Source organism: Pygocentrus nattereri, chromosome 8, assembly GCF_015220715.1.
Source record: "Pygocentrus nattereri isolate fPygNat1 chromosome 8, fPygNat1.pri, whole genome shotgun sequence".
Classification (NCBI taxonomy): domain Eukaryota; kingdom Metazoa; phylum Chordata; class Actinopteri; order Characiformes; family Serrasalmidae; genus Pygocentrus; species Pygocentrus nattereri.
Window position 1 is genome coordinate 30,763,666 of NC_051218.1, and position 22,164 is coordinate 30,785,829.

The 22,164-nt window shown below is 37.0% G+C and overlaps 1 protein-coding gene and 1 pseudogene across 4 annotated transcripts in view; both read left to right on the forward strand.

Annotated features, from left to right (window-relative positions):
* glrbb (glycine receptor, beta b) overlaps positions 1-19,058 on the forward strand; it is a 52,719-nt gene extending 33,661 nt beyond the window's left edge. For 2 of the 4 annotated variants that reach the window (XM_037540570.1, XM_037540569.1), the window contains 5 exons: positions 3,541-3,623; positions 4,951-5,091; positions 8,736-8,888; positions 11,582-11,871; positions 18,150-18,446. In XM_037540570.1, coding sequence (XP_037396467.1) covers positions 3,541-3,623; positions 4,951-5,091; positions 8,736-8,888; positions 11,582-11,871; positions 18,150-18,446 — 964 coding nt within the window. Of the gene's footprint in view, positions 1-3,540; positions 3,624-4,950; positions 5,092-8,735; positions 8,889-11,581; positions 11,872-18,149 lie in introns of all 4 variants that reach the window. The other 2 variants (XM_037540568.1, XM_037540567.1) reach the window with 2 other exon arrangements.
* On the forward strand, positions 9,429-9,523 carry LOC119263942 (annotated as a pseudogene).
* Positions 19,059-22,164: the final 3,106 nt, after the last annotated feature.

The following is a 22,164-nucleotide window of genomic DNA, read 5'->3' on the forward strand; positions in this document are numbered from 1 at the left end:
CAGGCTTTTCTTTGTTGTTTAACCTGCAGTTAATGTATATTTTCAGGTAATTTTGGATCATTTCTGTTGGTCCTTTCACTATGAAATGTCATCACAATGCAAAGAGTAACTAGAGAATTCAAATTATGCAAAAAAATAAAAATTAATAGAAGAATGGAGAGACAAGGTTTTTGACGATATACTGAATAATAAGAGGTCGCTGAGCTTAACTAATGTTATGTGATATTAGCCTAGAATACATGATACACTGCAATATGGATGAAGTTCATGTCTCTGGTTATTTTAAGAATGTTTCGTTATATCATGTCATATAATACATTCTTTAAAAAGATGGTTCTTCAAAATGTTTTTTTTCTATTGCTCCAGTGTCAAGCTTGTAATGATAGAAGAACTCTTTTGTTTTATATATATTTATATATGTATATATATACTCACAAGCATACTGCTTTCTAGGTAAGTTAAAGTTAGGTAAGTTAGGCACAGCTAAAAACAGTAGCAGCCACTGTGCTAAGCTCTGAATTTTGTCCGTAGAAAGACACTCTTCTGCCCATCTCTCTCTTTCCCTCCCATATTGTTCTATCCTTCTTTCTCTCTCTCTCTCTTTCCCTCCCATATCGTTCTCTCCTTCTTTCTCTCTCTCACTTTCCAATGCCCCCAAAATTTTTTTCATTTTTCTGTCTCTCTCTTTCCCTTATCCATGTCTTTCTTTCTCCAGAAAAAAAATACATAATTGCTGTTTCTTTTATCATCACTTTTCATCGTCATTTCCCATCCTGTCCTTTGCTTTAAAGTGGCCATGTGATGGTGAAGCGTCCCCACACTGTATCTGTGACTGCGCTTGTCGTGTGACAGGAGAGAACCGAAAGGCTTTCATGTGCAAATGCGGAGCTTTAAATAAACATGGCGCGTGTTGCGCAGCGAAGAAGGGGCGCATTAAGAATTTATCCCAGAGTTGAGCAATGTTTTATGTCGGCACACTGTCTGCAATCAGTGAAATTCGGAAGCGCTCTCGAGAGGTGCGACCTGGAAGATTACAGCGTCGTGATCAGGAGAGCATTCAGCTCAGACATGAATCATTACATGGTGCAGTATTTATACAGACTGCAGGAGAGCAGCCCCCCCATAATCAGCTTTTTAACTGTTGACTGTGGGAGTATTTGATCCAACACACAATGGGGCCTGTTCACATTTCTTTCAGTTCTATCTGCGCTCAGTGCAGTTTTCATATAGAGGATGGAAGATTTCAATTCTAAATAGCAGAACTCTTATGCATTTCAATCACCTTTCATATCCTGACAGTCAGTGTCTTGAGATACGTTTGACCGCTGAATGTGAAATTTTGGAAATAGTCTTTTCTGGAATGGACCAAACGCAGTTAGAACAAATTATATGAGACATATAAGGTTTCGTAGTTTATATTCTAATTATAAACTGTATATAAACCATAATTGATACATTGTATTATACATATTATTTCTAAATTATAGTATTCTAAATTCTATATTATCAAAAGGTATGTATGCTAATCTACAAATCTGCAGTTCTGAGGATTTTTGAAATTAAATATTTAAAGAGTACGTTTATAAAAATGTCTTAGCTAGCTAATATATTGTAATGTAGGGGCTTCTCAGAAGAAATTAGGATGAGTCGAGGGTTTTGTCCATACTCAGCTTTACTTGAAGTTGGTATAAAACAAAGAGGAATAACAAGCTTCTCTCTGAGCTCTAGGCTTATATGGTTAGCCGGCTCACTCAGCAACAACCAGAGAACTTGTAGAGAGGAGAATTATTACTCTGTAATGTCTTGCAGCTTTCTCAAGCACTCAAGAGCATTCGAACAAAATCATAGTTTATAAATGCTTAAACATTTTTAATATAAAATAATACATTCATACCATGAACACAGAACACCATAAAAGAATGCAACACTGCTCTTATATATTTTAAGAGCTTTTAAACATGATTTGTAGGAGTTTAAAATGTATGTCTAGGATGTCAGTGAGTGTGAACAGCCAATGAGCTGCTCCACTCGCCAACCTATCAGCACTCATTAGCAGTAGTGTTAGCGTCCTGCTACCCTTTTTTCTGCTGCAGAAAAAAACATAGGTGAGTTTTTTTGTGAAATACATATACTTTCTAAAATTAAAGTGATTTTAAAATAGTTCAACTTTTTTTTTTTTTTTAGCAGTTGAGCTTTATTAAATCCAGTTCATTGAGGATTGGCTACAACCACCACACAGAAGAACCTATTCCCACCCTTCAAAATTAGTCCCTGAAAAACTGAGCATAACAAATGCTTACACTCTTTTAGAGCTAAATAGCCAGACATTTCTCTTCTTTTAACAAAACAGAACAGCTGTGACTGATGCCACAACATTTGCAGATTAAGCTGGATGTTTTGTTTATTAAGATAGCTGGCTGGCTAACTAACTCCAGCTAGATAAGGAAGGTTAGTTTGCTAAACTTCATTTAGCAGATAATAACTTCCAAAGATATCCACATTAGTCGGTCAGCGATTGATTTTTGTTTTTCACGCAATTTTTATTTGTTCCCCATTTTGTGCATATGACAGTTTTGCTAGCTGGTGACTGACCTGTGTTTTCAATGAGTTGTTTTGTTGGCAGTATCACTAAAATGTATCTTTTGCTACTGTGGTTTCATAGTAAGGTCTAAAGGCACATTTAACTAGGTTTTATAGCCACACTACATAGTCCTGTAAGCAGCTTAGCTTGAACACATGTGTAAAGATAAATTTTGATTGGTATCCCACATTCATCAGCTGTAGAACCTTAATACATTTTCATTAAGGAACATTTACTTTTAAAAATGCAGATTTAATTTCCATCAGCACTGAAGCAGGTAACTAGGGGATTCCCTGATTGATGTGCCATTTCGTTGTCTAACTCTTAAAAGTTAAACCTTATCTTTTATCATTTTTTAACATTGAATCTAAGAAACCATTCAAAAATGTGTTAAACTTGTGTATCTCAGGAGCAACACTTACTGACAGTGGCTTGAATGAGTTTTTAGCAGAAAACGAGCAAATACACAAAACTAGCACCCATGCTGATGATATGAGGACATTAACAAATTAACAACAAAAAGTAGTGACTGATATCGAACTAACTAGCCATTCACTGTGTTAGATATCCAAGCATGTGAAAACTTCACCAGACATTTTTGGTCTTCTAGTTATGTAAATCACATCGTATTTGAGTGGGATTTTTTTATTGGTTGTTCTGAGGAGTGCATTTTGCCTTAGTCCTTGTACTTGACATTTTTGGTCACTAAAATAAAAGTTTTAACTCAAGGAGATGTTTTTACTTTTTCTAAAAGTACATGTACAAAAAAAGGGAAGAACATGTAGCCGTAGCTATACATGATTCAAACGTTGAATATGCAAATCAAATATTGTGCTGGAAATGTCCAAAGATGGAAACTTGTCTGAGAACATTTGATGGTGCAGAAGATTTTTACTCATGGATAACTAAATCTACACTAATCAGTTCTTGTTTTGTCTTGTCTTGGTACATGTCCACAGGTTGTCGGTCACTCTTTCTTGTCCACTGGACCTGACTCTCTTCCCCATGGACACCCAGAGATGCAAGATGCAGCTGGAGAGCTGTATGTGAATATTAAGACCAGCCTGAAATAAACAAAGATGTGTACAGAGAGATTGAGAGCCATGGGTTTTGTATGTTATATGGAACTGGATTGTTTTTCCAGAGCATATTCTGTAATGTGATATGTGGTATCAGAATGGTTGATTGGTTCACTATAAAAGGTCTGTGTCATTTTCCACTGATAGCCCAGTTTGAAACATCATAGCCCAAATGTTCATGTCAGCACTGTGCTAATGGACACACTCAATAACAATAACAACATGCCAAATTGTGAGACTGTGTCTCTTAAAGGTCTTTGCTATTCTGTTAGTTTGACAGTTATCACTGTCAGACACTGCAGATTTATACTGGATTAAAATCCCTCCACAATTATTACTGACAGACTGTAAAACTAAACACACTGCAGATTCATACTGGATTAAAATCACTCCACAATTATTACTGTCAGACTGTAAAACTACACACACTGCAGATTCATACTGGATTAAAATCACTCCACAATTATTACTGACAGACTGTAAAACTAAACACACTGCAGATTCATACTGGATTAAAATCACTCCACAATTATTACTGACAGACTGTAAAACTAAACACACTGCAGATTCATACTGGATTAAAATCACTCCACAATTATTACTGTCAGACTGTAAAACTACACACACTGAAGATTCATACTGGATTAAAATCACTCCACAATTATTACTGTCAGACTGTAAAACTACACACACTGAAGATTCATACTGGATTAAAATCACTCCACAATTATTACTGTCAGACTGTAAAACTACACACACTGCAGATTCATACTGGATTAAAATTGCTCCACACTTATTACTGACAGACTGTAAAACTACACACACTGCAGATTCATACTGGATTAAAATCACTCCACAATTATTACTGTCAGACTGTAAAACTGCACACACTGCAGATTCATACTGGATTAAAATCACTCCACAATTATTACTGTCAGACTGTAAAACTACACACACTGCAGATTCATACTGGATTAAAATTGCTCCACAATTATTACTGACAGACTGTAAAACTACACACACTGAAGATTCATACTGGATTAAAATTGCTCCACAATTATTACTGTCAGACTATAAAACTGCACACACTGCAGATTTATACTGGATTAAAATCACTCCACAATTATTACTGTTAGACCATAAAAAACTAAATAAATTAGCAACATCAACACATTGGGAAAACATCAGCTATTATATTCACCTCTTAGCATATGAGCATTCCACACTGCTGTATTAGGTGATATTATTTTATTGTGCAGGTTTTAAATGCACGTTTGTGTGTGTTTACAGTTGGCTACACCACAGACGATCTGCAGTTCATGTGGCAGTCTGGAGATCCTGTGCAGATGGATGAAATTGCTCTGCCTCAGTTTGATATCAGACAGGAGGATATTGAATATGGAAATTGCACCAAATACTATGCAGGCACAGGTAAAGAATATTAAACGTGTCATTTAATGGTGTAGGCCACATTTTATTTTCATGATTCGTATGTCTTATTAAAAAAAAAAAAACTCCTAATAGTTCTAGGTTTAGGGTTAGATTTAGGTTTGGGTTTTGGGTTGAGGTTAAGGTTAGGTTTGGTAATAGGAAATTAAGAGTGAATTTAATTGATATTTTGTTAAATGCTAGTTAAGGTTTAGAAGTTGAGTTGCTATTTTTTTTTCTATTCTATTTATACCATATAACAAAATTAGTTCAAAGTGCAGTCAGAAGTAAAAAAAAAAAAAAAAAATCTGTCCATTCCTGTAACAATATTTCAGTGGGGTTTAAGTCAGGATCTTGACTAGATCACTCCAGAGTTTTCAATTTATTTATTTTCAGACATTCAGAGCTAGACTTGCTGCTGTGTTTCTGAAGCAGCAAAGCATCCCCACACCATCACACTACCACCACCATGCTTCATTGTTGGCAGATGTAATGGTACTCTTGTGTTCTGAAAAGTTCCCATTTTGTCTCAGCAGTCCACAGAACATTATTCTAAGAGACTTGGGAGTTATCCATGTGTTTTTTGGCATATAATGAGACTTTATGTTCCTCTTCATTACCAATATTTTTCACCCAGTCTCTTTTTAATAAAGGAATCATGAATGCTGACCTTATCTGAGTGTAGCCTGTAGTTCCTTAAATGTTCATCTGGGTTCCTTTGTAACTTCATAGATGAGTCATCACCAGTCATCACTGCAAGTAATCCACTAAATTCAGTTAACAGGTTGATTGAGTAGCTATATATATATATATATATATATATATATAAACTATGCTCACCTAGTCCGATTTTAACTGGAACTATCTGCTTTATAAGCAGCAGTATGTAACCACACAGCAGGCGTATTTCATCCTTAGCTGTTTGTCTCTGGTCTCAGAACAGACACAATAATGTGTGAGAGTCTGTGTATTTGAGATGAACTGCAGGCAGTGAAGGAATTAACACTAAAGCCTAAAGCATTCGAGAAGAGATTGAGGACCTATTCATCTAACCCATTAAAGACAAAGAAAGAAGAGCACCGGTGGCTATTTTACCCATAATGCTTTTCTTTTATCAACAGTCCTAAAAAGCAGAACCTCTTTTCTGTTTGAAAGAGGCATAAAGGAGTAAATGTAGCATGGCATGGTGGAGCATGATAATGATAAGTTTCTTTCTTTGTGAAAATGCTTATATGTGTGGGCTATTCAGGCAGAGACAGAATCAGTGAAATCAATACCAATGTCTCTTTGTCAAAAATGTTTTTTTTTGTTTGTTTTTTTTTTTTGTTATAAGACTAAACAAATGGGTTTTTTGTGGAAATGATTAAAGTAGCATCCATTCATTCTCCATTCGTCAGTGCCACAGTAAGTTACCTTATCTTCTATGTTGTGGCATTTTTCTTCATTAAAAACTGTCTGAGCTATTCTTAAATTATAGAAGTGTGTAATAAAACTTTGGGCCTTCCATTTGGCTCTGGCCATTCAACTTCTAAGACTGAACTTTGGATCATTTTGTGGCTTTATTTCTGATCTGACTGTACATGGAAACAAAAAACATATTTGAGCTGATGTTTTACAGAAATCTAATTTTTGTTTCTGTACCATTTAACTATACTTATATAGGTATACTACACCATGCAAAAAATAAAATAAATATTTGCCTTTTATCTTATATTTTTCAGTATGCAGTGTGTCTGCACTCTTTATCTTTATTACAGCTTCCATTCTTTTCAGGAGACTCACTTTCAGTTTCTCAAAGAAATCTGAAGCCACACCTCCAAAGTTCAGCCTTAGAAGTTGGTTTAACCTCTTAAATGGCCAGGGATCTAACCTAAGAATAGCCAGTTTACATTCAAGTCCCTGTAGTTACTGAATAATAAGGGTAATTATGTAATAAGCCTGCTATTTCAAAGGGTTAACATTTTCTGCTTTTTTGACCCAAATAATCCCAATTACAGATGTAGGCGCATCAAACTTTTGCTCTTCCCATATTCTTTTCTCAGTAACAAATCTTGGACAGCTATCAGGTCTTTCATGGTTGTTAGGAGCCCTATTTTCTCTCATCTATTAATCATTTATCATTTAATATTAATCATTTAATTACTTCAGGTTTCCCATGTATTTTCTTTTAACTGATGCAAGCTGATATTATTGTACTGATCCTAATTTTATTCTTAAGAAAAACACAATGAGAAATTGTTATTCTTCAAAGAGCGTTTTAAAGATTCTCTCATTTTCTTTTTTCTTAACAACAGTTAAGAACAAAGACAAAATAGTTTCTAAGTCATGACCATGCATTGTTTTATTTATACAGGATGTCACCAGTGTGGCTCTGTAGAAAACAATGAAGTTTTTAATGAAAATCTTGAGAAAATAATTAAATTATTTTAAGACAATATTTGAGAATGTTTTACTTTTTTTGGAAAACTGCAAGAAAAATGGGCCTCATTCACCAACCAGTCTTAAGACGAAATTTCTTCATAAAACCCACAGATTCTGATGTTCACCGGTGTTTTCTTATTAGGGATTTGTTATTACAATCTACACACTCAAGAGCACGAAGGTGTGCACTGTAAAAAAATTTCTTGCCAAATGAAATGATGTCAATTCTGGTCAAAACTTCTAATATTTCATATTTTGAGATGGTTGTGCACTTATAATAAGATTACTTAGTTTATTTCTAGACATTATTTACCTGTTTTAAGTAATTTTATGAAGTGAAATTATTTCACTATACTGGCAACTAATTTTGCTGATTTCAGTCATATTTCTTAAAACCAGCAAAAGTATCTGCCAGTATAGTGAGATAATTGTACTTAATAGTATCATTTAAAGTAACACAAGTAAAATTGTTGCAAAAAGGGTAAATAATTTTAGATTAAGCTTACAACAGTCTTAACAGGAGAAGTATTGGATGTATACACTAGATAATTTTACTTGACAAGATACTATTTTTTACAGTGTAAACAGTTCTGCGCTTTAAGAACACGTCATGAATCTGACGTAGATCTTTTTTTAGGACTTCTCTCAAGAACACATTTAAACACAAGCTTAGAAAGATATTGGAGAATGAGGCCCATTCTTATTAACTTCTGTTTGAGTGTTTGAACCTTCGCAATTTTTTCTTAAGAAATCCAGACCCAGTTTCTTATATAGCGTTCGAACTCTGGAATGTTATTCCAGAGAATATTAGGAAAGCTTGCTTAATAGGTTTTTGTTTTTTGTATCAATACATTACTTTAGGCCAGCAACTCATGCCATGGCTCATTTGCTCCTGTTTGTAATTTGTTTTTCATTTAGATGGTAGTATTTTGTATCTTTCTAATGTTTTGCTTTGATTACTGTGAGATTTTCCAGCAAAATGTAACAATTAAAAAAAAAAAAGATTCATAATTACACTTACATTTGATTTGCATTCTAGGTTTAAATCACTTCCGACTTGTTGATGACAAAAAAGTGACAAAACAATGAAGATTCTTAATTCCTACGAAACAAGACACACGATAACTTTTCATTAAACTGAAACTAAAAACTGAAATAAAACATCTTCTTTTCCATATCCAGACAACAGATGTGGCTGACCTTAACCTCTGAACTGATGTTTTTAGGTTATTACACTTGTGTGGAGGTGATTTTCACGCTGAGGAGGCAGGTGGGTTTCTACATGATGGGAGTGTACGCCCCCACGCTGCTCATCGTGGTGCTGTCTTGGCTCTCGTTCTGGATAAACCCAGATGCCAGCGCCGCTCGAGTGCCTCTGGGTACGACGCGAAACCTCCAGCCTCGTCTCCTAACAGGATATGCATCCAAAATCCATCTCACATATATGCATCCTTCATTTATCTCCTTCACTGCATTTCATCTCATCTCGTGTAGGGCTACCAGAGGCTCACTACATTTTCAACTACAGTGCCAGTCAAAGGTTTGAACCTGATTAAACATTTTATGATCTTTAAGACACTTTGTTCTAAAGACTTATTTGAAAGACTGATTTTTTTCTAAAACAAATCTCAAAAGGTCCTGCTTATGTATGAATTTATTTCCAAAACTAGAGTATATATATATATATATATATATATATATATATATATATATATATACAGAAAATATATACAAAAGTGTATATTTTAAATGTGAAACCATGTGGCTGTTGGCTTTTGGTGAAGTTATATTGTAATTCTTTAAAGTAAATTTTAGATTTAAGTGCCAAAAACAGTCCTAATTAATTTTTTACACAAACATTTTCCAACTCTTTTTATCTGTTATAATTTAACAGGCTGTTCTTGTTACTATACTATACTATACTACGGCAGCACATATACTAAAATTGGATCGATACAGAGAAGACTAGCATGGCCCCTGCGACACACAAATCCGTGATGCGCTCCATGACTGAGGTGTCCTTGAGCAAGACACCTATCCCCCAACTGCTCCCCGGGCGCCGTGGATAGGGCTGCCCACCGCTCCGGGCAAGTGTGCTCACTGCCTCCTAGTGTGTTTGTTCACTAGTGTGTATGTGGTGTTTCACTTCACGGATGGGTTAAATGCGGAGGTGGAATTTCCCTGGTTGTGGGATCAAAAAAGTATCACTTAATCACTGCTATATGTAAATGAACTGTTCTAATTGGCTGCCCTGCCTTATGCCTCTTTGTAAGAGCAGTCCAGGCCATAACACTTATTATAACTTCAGTGTGAATGGGTGAGGCTAAACTGCTGTAGAGTAACTAGGTGGATAATATCGATATGTTCTTTTTCATCAAGAGAAAATATGGACTGAAGAATGAATGATGTTTTGAAGCTTTAACAGCGTTTATACATTGCACTCTTTAAAAAAAAAGGGATGCAGATTTAGTTTTCTTTCATATGAGCAGTTTAACGTTGAACCCTGCCTAGTGAAAATAAACCCTCTGTAAGCAGGTGTCTAAACTTTTGACTGGTACTTTTAGCACCGCTGTGGTCAAGGTTTGCAAGATTCAGTCTGACCTCTCAAACTTGTCACGTAAAACCCTATGTGTGTATGTTTGTGTGTGTGTGTGTGTGAATCGCAGCAGGTTGTGTGATCTCACCATGGACACCAATTACCTGAACCATTTTGTCACCTCCATTCTGAAACCACCATTTTGTCTGCCTCCTGCTGGTGTCAGACAAACAGACCCTGCGTGCCACCCCATAATGCACCTGTGCATGGCCTTAGGTCCATACTGTCAGGTTAGTCATCCGTTAGAGTTGTTTTGTATCTGTGTCATTGTGCGTCCTGTTTATGAGATTGTGTTGTCATTTTGTAGTTTGCCTTTAGCACAGCTCTTAGACGAGCTCTAAGCTTATGTTGTTTTCCTTTATGGGGAAAAATGAATGCAGTTTTCAAAATTTGCCTTTATTGCACCATGTAACACTGATACATTCTGTCCTGCATACGCTACACCAGCAAGCTTCATCCAGCGTAGTAATGCAGTGTTTAAGTATATGTAGTATATAGCAGGGCCGGCAGCTCTTTTATTGCCCTGTTGTGGCTCCACAGCAGGATTAGGTTATCAGGTAAAAATAAAATAATCCACATTTACAGTAAAATAAAGCTCTGCTGATTGTTCTAACAACAAACAGCCTTAAAGACTGGAGTTAATGTACATTAGCTAATTCACCCTTTAATCCTGAAGGTTGGTCTGCAGACTGTTGGTTAAATACCAATGTAGACAATAGTACAACTTCGGTAACAAACATGCAAAGAGAAATATTTCAGACGAACGCTGATAAATTGGAGATTAATGGACTTGTTTACATTTATAAGCACTCCAGCTGGTTTCCTGATATGTTTAATCTGCAACAAGAAACTGTCATAGACATACAATGTTGTGACTCCCAAGGTGGTTTAATTTTTGCTTAAATGAACAAAATGGCTCTTCTAAACAATTTCTAGTTCTATAGTTATAATATGAGTTATATTATTGCTATAATAGTTGTAACAGTAAACAATATTTTTACTTGTGTAACAGAGTGAACTCTAGTTTTTTTCCAGCAAGACTATTCTGATTATGAGAGTGCTTATACTGAATCGGCTCAGAAAGTGCTAACTGCCCCAATATTTGGCTAGCTGTAGTAGTACGCTTGTGCAGTAAGTTGATAGCCAACATTAAGGCCAAATTATGTTATATACTCAAATACTCCATTAAAGTAATAATCAAGACAAAACTCTACTCCGTTTTTTGGTTAGCACTGAAGGCCAGCTGTTTGTGAGATGCTAAATGGTATATATAAGTCTCTATAACTTGTTAGCTGTTGTAGCAGTGCAAAACTAAAGAAGCACGCTTTAGACACCAAACACATCTCGACTTCATCTGGGCAAAAGCAGAAAATTGTGTAAATTAGATTTTTCTGCTACTAGCTTGTCAGAGTGAGGGGTTTGTCTAGACTTAGGGCAGTTAGTGTAAAAGCCTCTCTCTCTCTCTCTCCCCCGCAGGGATTCTCTCGGTGCTCTCCCTCTCCTCTGAGTGCACATCTCTGGCCTCCGAGCTGCCGAAAGTGTCCTATGTGAAGGCCATTGATATCTGGCTGATCGCCTGCCTGTTATTTGGCTTCGCCTCGCTGGTGGAGTACGCTGTGGTTCAGGTGATGCTCAACAGCCCCAAGCTCGTAGAGGCTGAGAAAGCCAGGATGGCCAGCAGAGAGAAGGCGGAGGGGAAGACTCCATCCAAGATAAACAGCCTGAATGGCACCGGCGGCACCCCACTGCATGTCAGTACACTACAGGTCAGATGCACAAGGGTAGCTGCTAGTGTTTAACGCTGGTATGCTAACTTTGCTGTTATTATCATTTTTATTTATTTATTTTTTAAGAATTCTTGTAAAACAATTATTTACCCAGTTTTGCACTTTACACCAAATGCAGTTGATCCCCCAATACATGTTTCGTGACTGAAGTTTGCTTCTTTGCTTCACTGGAGCAATGAGGCTAATGTAGCTAACAGGTAGTAACAACTTTCAAAGGCAGAAGTACCGAAGTTTATTACTAAAAGATTTTCAGTTACTCAGTATTGTTTATGGGATTTCTATGGAATTTCATTAAATCAGTTGATGCTGAAAGGCCGTATTTGTGTTTCACTGTTGGTCTGATCACACTGATTGAATTCTATGGTGCAGTAGTGGTTTATAAACCACTTTAATCACTATTTTAACCAATCGTATTCATTACCATTCAGGGTTTGTTGGTATTAAATTTTGACACTTTATAGACCTATTTAATTTTTTTTTTTAATCTAAGCCTTTTTCACAGCTGAAATTTTACTGAAATTTCAGGGTATGCCTACTAACTACTAACAAGTAATGCTAGCTTAAGTACTAGCCCTGGACAATATTTAAAAATAATTAAAACAATCATTTCTTGCTAAAAAGTTGATTGAAGTATCGATTATATAGCCCCTTTTGCAAGCCCCCTGCAAACACACATTAGTCTGGTGTGGCTTCTGTGCTCTTTAGCTTAAATGATGTTTGGCATAACATTAATTTAATGAAAATTACATATTAAACAATATAATACTTGACAACTTAACATCTTTTGGTAATAAATTGTTATACTTCTTGTTTCAAAATAACTGCAAATGTGCATTCATGAGCTCCTGCTGCTATGGGTTCAGGACATTTTCTTCTCTTTAAATGACCAATACATTCTTGTGTAGAACTCTCCCTTGTGTAGAAACTTCATGTTCCAAAATCATGTCCACATTAAAATAAAGCGTCTTTTCTGGTTTTATAGCAAAGGTGCTCTTGATATCAGGTTGTGTCACAACCACGTACACAGTTGGGTATCTACTCTACTTCAGCCTTCTAGCTTATTAATATGAAAGTGAAAAAAAAAATACATGTACATATTACCTAATATTATTTGCCAAGCTTTCCAAAATGAATGTACTCCTCTCTCTCTTGTTAGTTCAATCAGTTCTCTTTCAAAACAGTGATTTTTGCCTTGGAAGCATCATCACTGGCTTCTTGTCAGCCATCATCGATGTGTGGTTACATTAACCCCTTCACCTGAATTATGTCCATTTGATTATGTGGTTTCTGACACTTTGTGACACACTGTTGTCTATAAACAGCTACAAACAGCAGTAGCAGCCGTCTTTAAGCCTGAATTTTGTCCATATTTTTAAATATCTAGTCTGCTCACATTCATCTCGCTCTTATTTGCAATTTGTAATCTTGTTTGCCTGAAGCTTTTAAACAACATTTACGAATCACAGAGGCTGTTTCAGAAGACAGAGTTATACTGTAAGAATGTAGCATCCACCTCAGCTGCCTATTTTAAGACACGTTTAAACAAAGCTCATGATTCCTGACAATCAGTGCAGACTGAAGGATACGGGTAGAATATGACAGACCTGGTAAACAGCGTGAATATTTTTAGAGTTAAAGATGGTGTTCTGTCATCCTGTTATGTGTTTGATGATTCAGAGTTCAGCTGATGCTGAATGTCCTGCATGGATTTTTAAACAGTGAAAGATAAACAAACTGGATTTCTCTGCAGCCGGTCCTAAAAGTGAAGATTAAACATATCGTAGACATGCTACTCTTAACATTTTATCATGATTAAAGTGATCTACAATATAATTTGGATTCGCAGCTGCTGTGTGGGGAGCAGTGGTGGGTCAGATGATGTTTAGTATTCTATACAATTATGCAGTTTTTCACAGAGATTCTCACAAGTACCTCTGTTTTATTATTTGAAATTTGTACAGAATCTGCACAAAGGTGCGAACAATTCTGTGGTTTACAAACATGTCATGAGTCTGATGTAGACTTTTTTAGGACCTTTCTCAGGAATACATTTAAGAAGAAACTGGCTAATGAGGCCCTGTGATTGTAGGTTAGCAGTTCTTTGTAGGCTAGCTCAAGAGGCCAACTAATAATGATATGTACACTGATCAGGCATAATATTATGACCACCTCCTTCTTTCTGTGCTCAATGTCCATTTTATCAGCTCCACTAACTATACAGGTGCACTTTGTAGTTCTACAATTACAGACTGTCCATCTGTTTCTCTGCATAATTTGTTAGCCCCCTTTTACCTTGTTCTTAAGTGGTCAGGACCCCATGGACCCTCACGGAGCAGGTACTGGATGGGTGATGGAGCATTCTCAGCACTGCAGTAATGCTGATGTGGTGATGGTGTGTTAGTTTGTGTTGCGCCGGTCTGAGTTGATCAGACACAGCAGTGCTGCTGGAATTTTTAAACATCTCAGTGTCAGTGCTGGACTGAGAATAGTCCACCAGGCCAAAAATATCCAGCCTACAGCATCCTGTGGGCAGTGTCCTGTGACCACTGATGAAGGACTAGAGGACGACCAACACAAACTGTGCAGCAGCAGATGAGCTATCATCTCTAACTTTAAATCTAAAAGGTTGACTGACAGGGTAAAGCTAATATATAGTGTCTAATAGAGTGGACAGTGAGTGGACACTAGGCTAGCTAATGCTAATGTGTAGGCTAGTTAAAGAGGCCAGCTAAGGGTGATATGTATGCCAGTTAATGGTTAAAACTGTTGGCTACATAACATGGCTGATGATGATATGTAAGCTAGCTAATCTTGATGTGTGGCTTAGCTCACAGTGATATATAGGCTAGGTAAAGGTGATGTGTTGGCTAGCCAGTGGTGGTAGCCAATGCTGGTATGTAGCTTAGCTAAAAGTGAAGGCAGTATAGGCTAGCTAAAAAAAGATGTGTTGGCTAAGTAACAGTAATATGTATGTTAGCTACCAGTGATATATAGGCTAATTACTAATTACATAATTTAGATATGTCAGTCACACATCAACACATATTTAAGATGTCTTAGGAACCAAAGCAAGAACTTGATTAAAAAATACATTTTTCTTTATGTATTTGTGATGGATATGATAATCACACTATACAGTTAGGGCTGCAAAACAATGGAAAGTAATAATGATTATTTCCATTAATGACAATTAGTTGCATTAATTTCAGTAGCTCTAAAAAAAATTCTGTCTATTTTAAAAAGCCCAAAACAACACTAACGTATTCTTCGCTGCTCTCCAAGTGCACATTGTACATCATCACCTCAGACAGGGTTATAGTGCTAAAGATGAAGTGTGTTAGTGTGTTATGTCTGGAGAAATGCAGCCACAATGGTGGAGAGTAGCAGGAGCAGAATGACAGGCAGGAGAAATGAGCTGAGTAATGTGCTCTATACGACTCTATTATAAGCCTTAAATTAACCCCAGAGGGAGGCTCCAGGACGAACTGCGTTTCCAGCATGACTCAAAATCCAGCTCAAACCCTCTACTCTAGATAAATATACGGAACAGGAGAGAAAGGCATCTGCAGCTGTTTCCAGAAAATGGATGTAAATGAACAAAATGGGCTGTTTACTAACCAGCACATGCACCTAGATTAACCCTTAGAAGTCCAAAGTAATTACTGTTGTTTTTTTTTTGTTGTTTTTTGTTTTTGTTTTTATACTGCTTAACAGCAAATTCTATCATTATTATTATTTCTGTAATGAATACATCCTGTTATACATCCTGAATCTATGGTGCAAGTACAAATTTTGTTTTCTTATAAAAAAATCTCAACTTTTTATCAAATTCATACCATAATAAAATATCTCCTCTTCAAATTTCATCCACTAATTGAAAGTTTCGAATCTGCACTTTACACTTTACACGTACTCTTCACTTGTTTCAGTGAGCGATGAGTCAGAAATAATTTATATGGAATTACACCATGCTTTTGTGACCACCAGCGATAGCTGTGACTTTAAGGGTTAAATGATCTCTAGCAGTGACCTTTTTTTTTCTCCCCAGAGCTTTATTCTTCGTCCACAGTAATTCTCGTGGCGCCTCAAGGCAGTCTGTGTTTAAGCAATGCAGCGCAGCAGAACGGCGCAGTTTGAAATGGCGTAAATAGAACAGACATGATTCCATATTCTGTATGCCAAGCATGTATTTCCTTTCTAAATAATATACAGTAATATACAGTGATATACAGGCTGTATTATAGAATGTGCAGCCAGGCTTACAGCTACAGTCTGTGTTTAAAACAAGTCATCTCCTTTCGTCTTCAGTTTCTGTCAGCACGTGAGAAAATTAAACAGACTCTAAGCAGTGCTCAGAAAAACTAAAATTAGCATAAATGCAAATAACATTTTACAGTAAGTAGTGATTTTATGTAAGTCAGTGAGTTTGTTTAATCTGCCCTCTTCTCAAGGAAGCCCAGTATTTATTATATCATCCAGTATAATCAAGGCCATTTAGGAATAATAACTATAACTATATTTATATATATATATATATATATATATATATATATATATATACAGAGGTGTCAAATCCAGGTCCAAAAAGTAAAAATCCTTCCCAGGATTTTGTTCCAACAGGCTGGACAGCTCTGCTGGTGGTGTGATCTAACTAGAGAAGCCAGCCTGTTGGAACAAAATCCTGAGAAGGACTTTTACTTATATATATATATATATATATATATATATATATATATATATATACATATATGAACGTCAGCACAAGACACACTAACACACCACCACCACTTCAGTGTTACTGCAGTACTGAGAATGTTCCACCACGCAAATAGTATCTGCTCCGTGAAGGTCTACAGGGGGTCCTGACCACTGAAGAATAAAAAGGTAAAAGGGGGCTAACAAAGTATCAGAGAAACAGATGGACTACATTTTGTAATTGTAGAACTACAAAGTGCATCTATATAGTTAGTGGAGCTGATAAAATGGACAATGAGCACAGAAAGAAGGACATAATGTTATGCCTGATCGGTGTGTGTATACATATCACTGTTGTTGGAACAAAACCTCGTATCTCCATTTTTGCCATTTTTCAGTTTTTGGCATTTGGCATAACCCTATTTGAAAATACCTGTTGTCCTTCACATTGTGTGTAAAGTTCATGATGAAAGGACCAAAGGAAATGACCAAAAATGACCTGGAAAAAAAATCTGGTTCCATTGACTTACATTAAAAGTAGAGTAGGTTTTTTCCTTCTCCTGTAAAGTTACCATTTTGGAGATACAAGGTTTTCTCCCAACAACAGCGATATATACAATGTTTTAAGTTCATTCAAAATAAATCCAAAATAAATGCATTGCAGGATGGATTGCATGCAGAAAAAAAATTAATGTCAAATACCAGCTAACACTCTAACTACGCTAACTACCAGGCCAGTCTGCTTACTGTCACCTGCTTATTAGTCCCATTTACAAACATTGAAATACATCACTTAACATAGAATCCTACCCTTAACATCTTGAACTATTGTTGCTGTTTCCTGTATTACTTAAATTTACATAACTACATACATTCATATTCTGAACTGAAAAATCCAAGTCTGCGTTTCTGAATAGTTTGTTAAAGCAGCACAGTCTTTGCACAGAGCTGCCACCTAACAACTAACCAAAACCTGCTTAGTCTACGACTAATACAGTCCCAGAAGGACTAGAGTGACATTTATTATCATATTGCTCCCATTGTAAATCAGTGTATGCTTGATTCCTCTGTCACTTCCTAATTATCCATCCATCCATACATCATCGTTGACCGCTAGTCCAGACAGGGTCGCGATAGCAGTTGGGAGAGCAGAGCATCGCAGATGACCCTGTCCCCCGCAACTTCCTCCAGCTCGTTCCCGGGGACACCAAGCCACTCCCAGTCCAACTTGGAGACATAATTGGAGACATAAAAAGACATAATTATGTTGATAGTTAATCTAATGTGTAAGGCCTTCACTCCAGCTTCTGAAGTTCTAACCATAAGTCATCATTTAAAAAATGTAAGCCTTTAGTTTACAATCAAAAATTAACAATGAAATAAGAGTTTCACTGCAGTTTAACTACAACCATGATCATTATTATTTAATGCAAGCAAACCAAAAATTACAGACATCATTAATTAGTCCTTAGAAGACCCTGGGGGTCGGGGGGGTATTTCTTGATACACTTTTATTTCTAAATCTCTCTCTCTCTCTCTCTCTCTCTCTCTGGGTGTCTCAGGTGACGGAGACCAGATGTAAGAAGGTGTGTACCTCCAAGTCGGATTTGCGCTCCAACGATTTCAGCATCGTGGGCTCCCTGCCGCGGGACTTTGAACTTTCGAACTTTGACTGCTACGGAAAGCCAATTGATGTGGGGAACGCAGTGGGCAAATCGCAGGCCAAAAACAACAAGAAGCCACCACCCCCCAAACCGGTCATCCCGTCGGCCGCCAAACGCATCGACCTGTACTCGCGCGCCCTCTTCCCTTTCTCCTTCCTCTTCTTCAACATCATTTACTGGTCTGTGTACTTGTGATCGTCCCATCCATTTCGCCCCATCTCTCCTTCGCTTGTCTCATCTCTATCCCACCATTCCAGACCTCAGGCATCAAAGATCAGTTCTATTCTCAATTCTGTACAGAGACTTAGAGCGAGAGTGCTAAAGAATGAACGATCACAGCGTACAATAGCAACATTTGTTATTGTTATTTTGATGTAAATAGCGAAGACCATGTTTATCTCTTGATTTGACTTTGAAAGTCCATTTCTCACTAAATTTGGTCAATTTATTTATTTATTTATCTATGGATCTGTTTAATGTCTGCACAAACCTAGCAATTATTATCCTGCATGTGGAAAATGCATTATATAAATATGAATAATAATATATTTAAAGGCTTCTAATGTTTATTTTTTGACCTCCAGATCAGCTGTTGAGACGATGATGATGATAAATGCAATGATGATGATGGTGGTGACACGCTTGTTGGTGTTGTACAAATAAACACTGCCATATGAACTGTATCTTTTGATGATCTTCCACTGACAGGCATTTACATGTGTAAAACCTGATAATACAATCCCGTGCTTGTGAAAATTGATCAACCAATAAAATTTTAAGGTCAAATGGCTCAGATGGCCACATATAGCTTGTCGTCTCGTCTCTCTTTTCTGACCATTCACGTAAAAGCTACCAGATGCACGTACAGAAATACAAGTCAGAAGCCACCCTCCACTGATTTAGTTTACAGTCCAAACAGCCATTAAGTACAAGTTTTTCATTGTTCAGGAGGTATTTCTGTGTGATCATTTTAAATATTCGTAGATAAAAGATAACCCACTTGCATAAGGAAAGAGAAAGTCAAAGGAAAAATTGGAGTGCAAAAAACATGAGAAAACATGACTCCTACCAACCACCTGCATGACCTGGTGGACACCAAAACTGCCCCCATCAGGTAAACAGCACTTAAAGCTTTCATCTTTGAGAGAGAGGAGAAACTCAAGCTGCTTCAGATCTGAAAACATCCACAGGTGTCTCTGTCCATCCTTCCACTGTGAGAAGACAACTCAGAGCTATGGGTCTGAAAGGATGTGCAGCTGTCAAGAAGCTCTCACTGAGAAAAGGAGACGGACACATTAAACAAAGAAGCTGATCAACAGACTGGCCATCCAGACCTCAATATCACTGAATGTGTTTGAATTACTTCAGTAAATGATCAACCAACTTCAAAAATTGAAATATGGAGGTTTGGAAAAATATCCCTGCAGATTTGTTGGGCAAAATGAAAGTGACTCTTGTTAAAAGAACACAAACTGTGCATCAACAGATGAACTGCTGTCTGTAACTGTACATCTGTGATTTGGAGCTACAAAGTAATGGTTTTTAATAAAGTGGCAGTTAATTGTAAGGTTATATCAGTGACGCTGCTGTGCTAAGAAGAGCCCAGCCCCCCAACAATATCTAATCAGTGGTGGTCCAATAGTGTGGTCCTGGATGGAGTAGAGGAAGGTGACAAATTGTATAGCAACAAATAGTTGCTATGCTACAGTGAATGTAGATGGAGCTAATAAACTGCCAACTCAAAATGCATATGACTCCATTAAGAATGGCTTCATGACCAGATTTAATTAGCAGACCATTTATTTAGTGGATAAGTCTTAAGTTTATTATTTTAGTAGGAAGCCTAGATTTTGAGAGCATACAATCCATAGTTTCATAGAGTTAGTTGATGTGAAACAGAGTCACAGTGGTGGTGATAGGAACCAGACATCCACCTCTGAAAGCTCCCTCACAGAAAGTTATTACATGAACTGGTTGTGAATACAGTGCCTGAGACACTGTTTTATGTTAGTTTTAAGAAGCCTTAAAGGTACTTTCAGAATCTATTCATGGTGGAGGGATACCTGTAGGGTGTCGTGGTGCAAAATAGTCCCCAAAGAAAGCATGTTATTTCAAATGTATCACTATTTATCACTAAAATGGCTAAAATAAAACATTTGTGTTGCAGTCATGGTGACCCCTGGTTCCAATCACCACTGTAAAGAAATCTGAATCATTTCACACCAAACCACTCTGAATCACTTTGTTTACATTTGAACCACCAAATTGTACAGAAATGTTGAAAAATCGGTGGAGTTTCTCTTTAAGCTCTACAGTGAGGGTGCCAAACACAAACACTGTGTCAAAGAGCATTTACACAAGATGGATTTCAGCTCATATCAGAAGTGCTCGGAGCATCTCTTTAGCGTTGGCTGTGCTGAGGAACTGTCCCTCCTGGGTAATTGATATATGTGCTGTTGGGCCTGTGTGTATGTGTGGCAGGGTCCCTGAGCCCAACACTGATTCTACAATGAAATAAACACTGCCACATTGACCTCTGAGTGCCTTTGCATGAGGCGGGATATGAAATCTGTCAGGAGCGTAATGAAGCATGCTAAATGGAGACTTCCACCGACATGAACACACACACACACACACACACACACACACACACACCCTCCGGCACAACAAATAAGACACATCAGTGATCAGGGGAGCGTTTCTTCAGAAAGGCCTTGCAGCGCTGTTAGGAGCCAATCTCTCCATATACAGTTATTTTAGGCTGTTATTTTAGAAACTGTGCACACAGAGCGTCAAAGAGCACACGGTTAGCCGCCAGTTGCCATAGCAACAGACATTGAGACAGCTACTGCATGGTTGTGCTGAGAAGTTTGGCAGTTTCATTGTGGGGGGAAGGGAGAGTCAGAATCTGGATCCAAATACTGCCGCTTTGTCCCACTTAATTACATATTAGCAGCACAAAGGCTTTTATATGTATGCTTGTATATCAGCTACCTAACAGGCTAAAAGATAGCTTACAGGCTAAATAACTCTTCCTTTAATATCACAGGCTTTGAATTTAAGTTCTTACTTTATGATTCACTGTAAAACTGCAATATAAAGAAGAATGTCTGTTGAATGTCTCTGTTTTTCTTGCCTTAAGCAGCATTAAACCCAGGCAGAAACTCAAACTGCTCTTTCTTCCTACATAGTGTGCTCTGTAGGTTGCAAAATTATGGCTTTTACTCCAAAACAGTGCACTTTTTGTTAAGTATGGATTGTGCATGCATGGATAAATCTCGAATTTGCTGTTTGTTAGTACTGTTTGGGTGCAGGACTCTATAAGGCATTATAATTCCTACATAGTGCACTATGTAGGGAGCAGGGAGCCATTTGGGATTCAGCCCCAGAATGGGAGAAGAGATGTACAACACCGTTAGCTTGAGGCTAAATAAGACTGGATATTGAACAGAGGCACTAGTGGAAGTTAGCATTGTTGTTATTGTGTAATTTGGTAATATGGTAATTTGGTTGGCAAGAGCTACTTACAAAGGCTTTTGCATTAAACAGTGCTATATTATGTATGTTCATTATTATATAACCTTTTAATGTTTAAAATAAATATACATTGAAGTGTGACTGAATGTTCTTGTCTTCTTTCAGCCGTCCATGTCTGCTTGGCAACAGCAACATACTCTAAAGGAAGTACATTTTTGTATTATTAACCAAATAATTGTGCATCTTAATAATTATCAAGTTAATTTTGATTGAAAATGTATTAATTTCATCATATTTTATGATATCTGCCAATTTATAAAAGCAATAAGCCACTTGAGGCTGTGCTTTGCAGTGATTTTATCACAACTGAAGGGATTTTACTCTTTTCTTCATGCCTAATAACACCCTTATCTGCGACAAAATCACCACACACAGT